We start from the raw sequence: 9,762 nt of genomic DNA, 5'->3' as shown, positions 1-9,762 counted from the left end.
CTGTAAAGAGAGTTCCCTGTTAGACATTTCTACAGGAAAATACTCAAATTAAAAACAACAACTTTACCATGGTCCTTCTAAGCTACTATATAATTATTTCAAACGATCCAGGCAACCAAGGAAACTACTCAGAACATTTCTTGAGAAGTCTCAATAATCAGTATCATATGAGGACTTAAGAGTGCTTGTTGATTTTCAAAAAGATATGGAAAAACTCTAAGTCATTAGCACACAAATGTAGCTTTTAAACAAAATTCACAGAAAATAAATTCTATGGATAATGATATCAACTGCTGTATTTCATACTGTATAATTTCTAAAGGTGAAGTAATTGTAGTTACTACAAAGAAATCCTCACATCACAGCAAAACACAATTGCTTTTATAAAATGACAGTTTTGGGGAACAGATATATTAAACCTGATATTTTTTAAGTAAACAGAAACACAAATTATTATGTCCTGTCTAAACTGGTAGCACTATTTTAATTATTAAATTAACAACTAAAAAACAACTGGTAAAAAAAAATATTGATGTACAGTTGAAAAGTCTACTTAGCTTTTAAGTGAAACAGATGCTTTTTCTTTTTTAAAAAAACTTTTATATAAGCTCTACGCCCAACATGGGGCTTGGACTCACAACCCCAAGATCAAAAGTCGCATGCTATACCGACTGAGCCAGCCAGGCACCCAGATGCTTAATTTTTAGAAGCCTAGAAAAAGTAATCAAATTGTGACTGGATAGAGACCTATAATTTTGCTGAACTCTGACTCTTGTGACTATTTCTGATGTAGAAGAGAAGGCAAAACTTTTAGAAACAGATACTTAGGAAGGTGGTATCAAATGACAGACTAGTTGTTGACATTCAGCAAGAAAAGAGACATGAAAAGACAGCAAAAGCAGAGTTCCCTATACATTTCCTTATCAATTGCAACTTTCCACAATTCCCCTGCCCCTCAAATGTCTCTACCACTTAGTGGCTCTAAGCTTTCGTAATTCTTTTCATGACAAGCTCAAGTACACATGGAATCTTACAAAGAGTCCCAAATCTTGTATTTGGGCCTTTAAAAAGTTAAGTTTTGGGTATAGGTTACTTTTTCATAAAAGGACAGCTGACTACTCTCTTTTTAAAATACTTTTCTTCTTGGCTTCCACGACACCTCCGTCTGCTGCTTTCTTCCATCACAAAGACCCCTTCAACTCCTGTGCTGTTCATTTTCCTCTGCTTGATCTTTCAGGGTTTCCTTCCTTTCTCTTCCACATGGCTCTCTATCTCCCATGCTTTAAATACCATTTTCATACCAAATCTTCAAAGCTAGTCCTATGTTCTGAACTCAAGACTATGAGTTCCACCTGGATACCTAATAGGTATATCTAAAATTACCATAAACAATGCTTAATTTTTCTCTCCAACTCCTCTTAGCCATCTTAGTTAAATGGCACCTCTAATTCGTCCTTTTACTTAAGGCAAAGAATCTAAGCTATGTTTGACACCACTTTCTGTTTTACCTCCTCTCTCTACATCTAGGTAAGCAAGCCCGACCATCTAAGCCCACAATATATCTCAAATCCGTCAGGCTAGTCCAGCTCCATTACTACCACTGTGATACGAACAACTCGCCTCTGTCCACTCCACCTCCTCTGCCAAAGCATTCTAAAAATGTAAAGTTGGTTCAGGTCACTTCTTTTTTAAAACACTCAAAACAGCTTCCCAAAGCATTTTGATTAAAACCCAAACTCTTTGCTTGTGATATGGCCTCTGCTTACTTCCCCAACTCACTGTATGTTATTCCTCTTTATCTACTAGGTATAAGCCACGCTTACTCTTTCAGTTCCTCAAACAAATCAAGCTCATTCCTACCAAAGGTCCTTAGCTCTTCTCTCTGCCTAGGATATTTTCCTTTGATCTTCACATGGTTAGCTCTTTCTGGTAAATCCTATTTCAGCTTAATTTTACTTCCTCAGAGAGGCTTTCCCTCCCCAAAGCCGCTCTCACATGTCACCCTCTTACCTATCTTGTATTCCATTAGAACAGCACTACGAACACCAACGGTGCCTGCATAGAGATGCTTAATAAACACATGCTAGCTGAATGCACGAAACAGTGCGGTATGCAAGTACAAATTAGAATTATCCAAAATTAATTAATATTATGTCTTAATTAATCTGAACCAAGGACCAAAGCAGTCTTCACCCAAATTACTTTCCCATTCAGAAAAAAAGTCTCTCAAATGTCACCTTGGTCTTGAAGTACATAAAATGCTACTTCTGAGTCATACACTACCAGGTGAACCTTTCTATCAGAGAAGGACCCTTATCTTAAGAGCGAGGGAAATTCTGGGAAGGGGAAGTTACCTTCAAACCTACAACAGACGCTGTTCTCATTTTTCTTTTACCTGTTCCTAAGAAAATGCCTTCAAAGGCCATCACCCACGCTTATACTGAGTGCTCCTAAATGATTTTAATGATATGGTCTGCAATTACTCTTTGATAATCTATTATCCACTTTCCCTAGGTTGGTCTGCTTCTCATTTGGATATCACTGCCATTTTCCTTATTCTCTTCTTCCTTCTTTCTCCTTTTATTCTTCTCCATCTGCATAATAGCAGAGCTGGCTTTAGAAATGGCCAAAAGAATCATCTTTATTATTGAATCATTTATGTTGTCACATTCCTGCTTATTTTTCATTGCAACCTGTGCTGAGAGGCTTTTTCTGCTAATGTTACCAGGTTTGGCCAACCTGGAAGTCACTACTATTAAGGATGGAAGGAATCACTATACCTAGTATTTCATATTATAGCTTAAAAAAGTCAAACAAAAGTTCAAGTTTTCATTTCTATCAGTACTGAGTACGGAATAAAATAAAATGAAATACTGAATAAAATACTGAAATGAAAACAGGAGATGTTTGCTACCAGGATATTTTTCTTTTCTCTGGAGCCAATTTAACTTGCTCCAACCCACTAAGTAAAGCTAACCACCACACTTTTCCCAATAAATATTTATCTGAACCCAGTAAATGAAGTCATGCTTTACCATGATTCATTATATAGTAAACAAAAAGAGCTACACTATTGTCATGTAAAAAATATAAGTGATACTTGCTATTACTTTTTCTCGTTCTTCACTGCTTTTCTTCTTTTTTGCTCGTACCTAAAAAGTTTGAATTTTCATTGAGAAGACAAATATGTAACTTGTACTCAAGACATTTTTTTAATTCCCTAATGTACCTTACATCTTTAGAATTTATGTGTAAAAAACATTTTGATGATACCTCAAACCCCTGTTATATCATAATGACAAGTCAATGAGAAACATTTAAAGGAAAAAATATTAAGATTTTTTAATCTCTAGAGGGCTTCCTTATATTCCCTTTCAGCACCGCCCGCCCCCCCGACCAAAAAGCAGTGAGATACAGTGGATAAAAAGCATGAGCTCTGAAATAAAACAGACCAAACTCTGCATCCTACCTCAGCTATGTACTACCCTCAGTTTCATCATCTGTAAAATCGAGATAATATCCACCCTCTAGGGGAAGTGCCTGGAATAAAGTTAAGTATTTCTCTTACTCTATGGTGTTCAATAAATGGTAGCTATATGCATAGTGTATTCAGTATAAACCAAGTGATTAAAATCCTTTTAAGTAACGCTTAATACCCCATTAGTATTTTCATCTTTTAATGTGTGAATTTAAGACAAGTTGCTAAAGTTCATGTATACTTAATGTTAAGTCCAAGTGTAACATATATTAAGTGCTCTAGAGGACACATAGGAAATTACTGTTTCTTACTGCTAGTCTTGTCATAACAATGACTGGGGATGGTGGTAGTTGCGCTGCATCCACATTTGGCGAGACCAAGACTGGGGATGCTGTCATGTGATGTCCAAGACTGCCAGACAGCCCTGACATGACTTTTAGACAGCCTGCCAGACATTCGTATAATAAACCCACTTATAGAAAAGACTGTATTTTGTTTCATTCATTCAGAGCTTTACTGCGAATTGTTCATCATTTTGGAAAATGTCATTGATGACAAGGCCACTGTACAGTTTTTGAAGGGCATATATAATGTACCTGCTACAGCTTGAATTTTGTTATGTCTTAAGATTTTATGTCTTCTAGTTATCACACTCAAGCATTTATGTACTCAAATATTATTTAGTAAAATTATACATTAATAGTTTCTTATATTTCTTTAAAAAATTTCTTAGGGGATATTAATCTAAAATGTGTAGATTATATACATTATATACACACACTACAAGTTTCAATTCAATTCACTTCAATTTCATTTCAGGGGGCATTACAAAATATTGCTACAAAAGGCCCTATTTTACAAATGAGGAAACCAAGTCCAAGAGAGAAATACTTTCAAGATGATAACTTAAAAACCTAAAATTAACTAAGAATAGAGTACAAACAAAATCTAAGATAGGAATATCAGGGCTGAAAAGGACTAAAGAGACTACAGAAACTATCTAATTCTACTTCCTTACGTTATAGATAGGAAAAAAGATCATGCTAACATTTCTGTTCTACCTCATCACTGTTCTACTCCCTCACTAGTAGTAGTTCCAAACAAAAACAAGGGAATGCTGGGTTTCAATACAGTACACATCAAACAGCATCTGTCATGTAATCATAATACTAGAATAGTAAAAAGTAACTATTAGAAGAATAAAAATAAAATAGCTCAGAGCAGAGATTTGTAAGTATGGTTAATTACCATATTAGCTCTATAATCATCTTCTAGAAAATGAAAAACTCATTCTGAAATGGAACTTCCATTTCTTTTTCACAGTGCACATGCTAGAAAAGTGAGTAAATTGAATATTCATGAAGTATATTTCTTTTTACTAATTTGTATTTATTAAAAACAAATTATTAAACATTTTAAAGTGAAGAAAATGAATTTGATCATAGACTTACCTCCTCAATATAATCTGATTCTGATAAAGACTCAGATGATAAAGGTTTATCTTCAGGATACATCTTTCTTTTTTTGCTGAGTCCTTTAATGTCCTAAGAGAAATACAGGTACCTTGACTCAAAAAGATATAAGGCTATGCCACACAAATTTTATATTTCTAATTAACAGTTTTTCCAATTATCAAAAAAACTAACCATTTTCATTTTAGAAATGTCTAATATTGATGTTTACCAATATTCAGTTTTTAATTCCAATAAAGTAACGCTTTTATTAAATAACCTGAAAAGAAATAATTACATGTCCATTGAGATGTTATATTCTCACTTTCTTTTTTTTTAAAAAAATATTTATTAAGTAATGTGTACACCCAACATGGGGCTTGAACTAACGACCACGAGATTAAGAATAGCATGCTATTCTGACTGAGCCAAAGTTAATTAAACTCTAAAGTGTCATAAGAAACCCTAGAGATGGTGTAAGATTCGAGTCCCTTGTATTCTAATGGTTTTGTTTCTACCCAGTATTGGATCAGACAGGCCTAGTGCTGCAGAAAAGAAAAACAATGGGTAATTATTTGTGATCTAAAAAGATCTCTACACAGTAGTAATTCCTTTCATGTGTTACAAGTGTTAAATTCACATTAAAAAAAACTTCATCGCTAAGTATTTTTAATGATGAGAAAACATATAACTCTGGGGAAGAAGAAAGACCAGAGGAGTACTTAGGGACTTAAATATATGTTCTGAGGAATAAAAATTTCAAAAACATCTGAAGCAAGTATGGCAAAATGTTAAGGTTTTTAAAAAAGATTTATTTATTTACTTGAGAGAGAGAGAGAAAACACAAGAACAAGTGGGGGGGAGGGGCAGAGGGAGAGAGAGAAAGGGGGCAGCAGACTCCCCACTGAGCGTGGAGCCCAAGGTGGGGCTTGATCCCAGAAACCTGAGATCATGACCTGAGCCGAAATAAAACCCAAGAGTCAGACGCTCAACCAACTGAGCCACCCAGGCGCCCCAATGTTAAGATTTATTAAAGCTTCACAGTAGATGTGCTGGTTATCATCTTATTATTTTCCATACGCTTTTTCTGTATGTCTGAATACTTCATAACAAGACAACAAAACCACACAATGAAAAAAAATGCTCACTACCTCATTGTACAGAAAAAAACAATATAAAACTTTATATACGGGAAGCCAATTTTGAAGATTATTAAACAAACAAAAAATCACATAGAAAATAAAGTGATCTGTGTTATATCACAGGTGATTTAATTTTGTTTCTGCAAATAGCTTTATTATTTTGATAGAAATGATAAATGTTCACTGTAAGCGAATTTACCCGAATCCCACTACCACGAATTAAACATCATGAAGATTTTTGGAAATATCTCACTATGTGTACATTTACAATTTTACATAAATACTTGCTGTTTGGAACCCGCTCTTGTCATCCAATCTTTCCATGCCAACTACATCATCATTTATGGTTGCCTTTGACATTCACTGAAAGCATATGCCACAACTCACTTAACCCAACTCTTTCTGGAGGGCAGGAATATATATGGGTTATTTGCTATTAAAAACAGTTGAGGGGCGCCTGGGTGGCTCAGCAGGTTGAGTGTCTGCCTTCGGCTTGGGTCATGATCCCAGGGTCCTGGGATCGAGTCCCGCATTGGGCTCCTTGCTCAGCAGAGAGTGTGCTTCTCCCTCTCTTTGCCCCTCCCCCTGCTTGTGTGCTCTCTCTGAAATAAATAAAGAAATAAAATTAAAACAAACAAACAAAAAAACTTGAAATGGAGTGACGGGCACATGAGTGCAAAATCTTTACCTAATAATAACGTCTAAATCAAAGACCAAAGTAGCCTTTACCCAAATGATTTGCTTACTGTCCCACCTCCCCCCCCCAATTGTTTATTTCACTTAGGAATCACACTTTATCAAGAAACCTGTTTCAGGCTCTTTTATCAATCATCTCAGTCTCAGATTACTGAAATACAGTCCATATTTTCTTTTAGAACTGCCTAAACATGCATTTTACCACTTTTTCTGTACGTGAAGTAGAAATTTTCAATTACTAAAGATTAGTTTTTAATTATTTCTAGTTTTTCCTAAATCTGTTCATTATATTTAAATTTTGCTCATGATTTTTTTGTGATCTCGTTTCATCATTCAGAATTAGAATTATATGGTCAAAAGTTTCTGGGGCGCCTGGGTGCCTCAGTTGTTAAGCGTCTGCCTTCGGCTCAGGTCATGATCCAAGGGTCCTGGGATTGAGGCCCGCATCGGGCTCCCTGCTCAGCAGAAAGCCTGCTTCTCCCTCTCCCACTCCCCCTGCTTGTGTTCCCTCTCTCGCTGTCTCTGTCAAATAAATAAATAAAATCTTAAAAAAAAAAAAAGTTTTTGAGTTTTGAGGCATGGGCCTTCCCTACCCCAAATTATATTCACCCCTGTCTTTCTCTAGTTATACTTTCATACATTTAAAACTGACTTACCTATGATTTATTTGGCCTTAAGGAGGGTCCAGCTTTATACTTTCCAAATGGCTAGTCATTTTGTCCCAAGAAAAGCCACTTTTATCATCTATAAAACCCCACAAATACTTACAAATTTTTACTTGGGCTCTACACTGTTCCACTGCCTTTTTTTTTTTCCTCCCTATTCCTGCACCACACCACACTATTTTAATCAAAGCGTTTAAAGAATGTTTTAATCAAAGAGTTTAAAAAATGTTTAATGTCTACCCAGGAACATTTATTAAATCTTCATGTGCTTCTCTGAATAGATTTGCATAATTTTCTTCAGAGAAGTCCTGATAGGTTCTTTAAATTTTTCCTATATATTCTTTGTTACTGTTAGAAATGGGATATTTTCGTCCATTGTTAGGTATTACACTGTCATTTTCACAACTTAAAAATGAGCTGAAAACGATGACTGATACATGACTTACAATTACACCCTTTTAAAAAAAGATTTATTTTAGAGAGAGAGAGAGAGCACACGAGCATGGGCAGGAGGAGGGCAGTGGGAGAGGGAGAGAGAGAGAAAATCCTCAAGTGGACTCCCTGCTGAGCGCAGAGTGCAGAGCCCAGTGCTGGCTCGATCCAGGATCCTGAGATCATGACCTGAACCAGAACCAAGAGTCAGACGCTTAACGGACTGAGCCATCCAGGTGCCCCTTAAAATTACACCCTTTTTGTAACACTCTACGTTAACTATACTGGAATTAAAGCAAAAAACTTAAAAAAAACAAAACAGAGAATACTGCCCAGGGAGAAGAAAAATTATACCCTTTTACGACTGTAACAAACATCCTAAACAAGATTAAGAGAAGCCATGGACCAAAAAATGTTCATCATGTGTATAAAAGATGAGTAGTATTTAAAATATGAAACTCCTGGGGCGCCTGGGTGTCGCAGTTGGTTAAGTGTCCCGCTCTTGGTTTTGGCTCAGGTCGTAATCTCAGGATCATGAGATCAAGCCCGGCGCTGGGCTCCATGCTCAGCATGGAGTCTGCTTAAGATTCTCTCCCTTTCCCTCTCCCAAGTCTAATATGTCCAAGAGTTCCATGCTACAATGACTGAGCCCGCCAGGTGCCCCTAAAGTTCCTATTTTTGATTCACAAAAACAAAACAAAACAAATGATATATCCAGAATATGTAAATCCATAGAGATAGAAAGCAGACTAGAAGTTACTAGGGGGTGTGGGGGGCAGGAAGAATGGGAATTAGTTAATGAGTATGGGTTGTTTTTAAGGGGGTGATGAAAAAGTTTTGAAACTAGAGAGGTGGTCACTGTACAACACTGTACATATACAATATTCCCCCAAATTGTAATTTTAAAATGAATAATAGCATATTATGTAAATTGTACCTCAATTAAAAAAATATGTAAAAATACTGAGTAAAATATAGTGAACTCTGGTCTATAGTTTTCTTTCATTAATAACTGCTGTCTTTAGGTTTTTAAGAACCAGAAAAAGATTTTTTTTCCCCAAGATTTTATTTATTTTATTTGAGAGAGAGAGAGAGAAGGGGGAGCAGCAGAGGGAGAGGAGATTGAGCCCTGCTGAGCACAGAGTCCGATGCAAGGCTCAATCCCAGGACCCTGGGATCATGACCCAGCTGAACAAAGGCAGATGCTTAATCAACTGAGCCACCCAGGTGCCCCCAGAAACAGATTTTTATTTTTTATTTTATTTTATTTTAAAGATTTTATTTATTTATTTGAGAGAGAATGAGAGAGAGAGCATGAGGGGGGGAGGATCAGAGGGAGAAGCAGACTCCTCGCTGAGCAGGGAGCCCGATACGGGACTCGATCCCGGGACTCCAGGATCATGACCTGAGCCGAAGGCAGTCGCTTAACCAAACTGAGCCACCCAGGTGCCCCAGAAACAGATTTTTAAATGTAAATCAGAAACACAGGGATAAATTTAGCATTAATTATAGTTAAGCATAAATGAAGATAAAACATCTACTTACAGTAAAAAATTTTTTCAAAACTTATCTATGGTACACTCAATTTGAAACAGAACTCCATGTTCTGTTATTAAAAGGGCTTCTTTCAAAATGACTTGAAGAAACAAAGGAAATATTTAATCTCCATTATTTTGAATTTTTAATGAGATAATATGTTTTTTTTTATTTTTTTTATTCTTATGTTAATCCCCATACATTACATCATTAGTTCTAGATGAAGTGTTCCATGATTCATTGTTCGTGCACAACACCCAGTGCTCCATGCAGAACGTGCCCTCCTCAACACCCACCACCAGGCCAACCCATCCTCCCACCCCCCTCCCCTCTAGAACCCTCAGTTTGTTTTTCAGAGTCCA

At 36.2% G+C, this 9,762-nt stretch overlaps 1 protein-coding gene across 6 annotated transcripts in view; it reads right to left on the bottom strand.

Moving 5' to 3' along the window:
• Positions 1 to 9,762, bottom strand: part of FAM133B (family with sequence similarity 133 member B) — a 51,375-nt gene that overhangs the window by 26,360 nt on the left and 15,253 nt on the right. For 3 of the 6 annotated variants that reach the window (XM_081800543.1, XM_081800544.1, XM_081800545.1), the window contains exons 9-10: positions 4,930 to 5,022; positions 3,105 to 3,152 (exon numbers count right to left, since the gene is read on the bottom strand). In XM_081800543.1, the coding sequence (XP_081656669.1) occupies positions 3,105 to 3,152; positions 4,930 to 5,022 (141 nt within the window). Of the gene's footprint in view, positions 1 to 3,104; positions 3,153 to 3,469; positions 3,541 to 4,929; positions 5,023 to 9,762 lie in introns of all 6 variants that reach the window. The other 3 variants (XM_081800546.1, XM_031027393.2, XM_031027394.2) reach the window with 3 other exon arrangements.

Source organism: Leptonychotes weddellii, chromosome 12 (assembly GCF_054177405.1).
Source record: "Leptonychotes weddellii isolate Sample4059 chromosome 12, ASM5417740v2, whole genome shotgun sequence".
In the NCBI taxonomy this organism is placed as follows: Eukaryota; Metazoa; Chordata; class Mammalia; order Carnivora; family Phocidae; genus Leptonychotes; species Leptonychotes weddellii.
The sequence above is the reverse complement of the archived record's forward strand: the minus strand, read 5'-3'. Positions and strand labels throughout refer to the sequence as shown.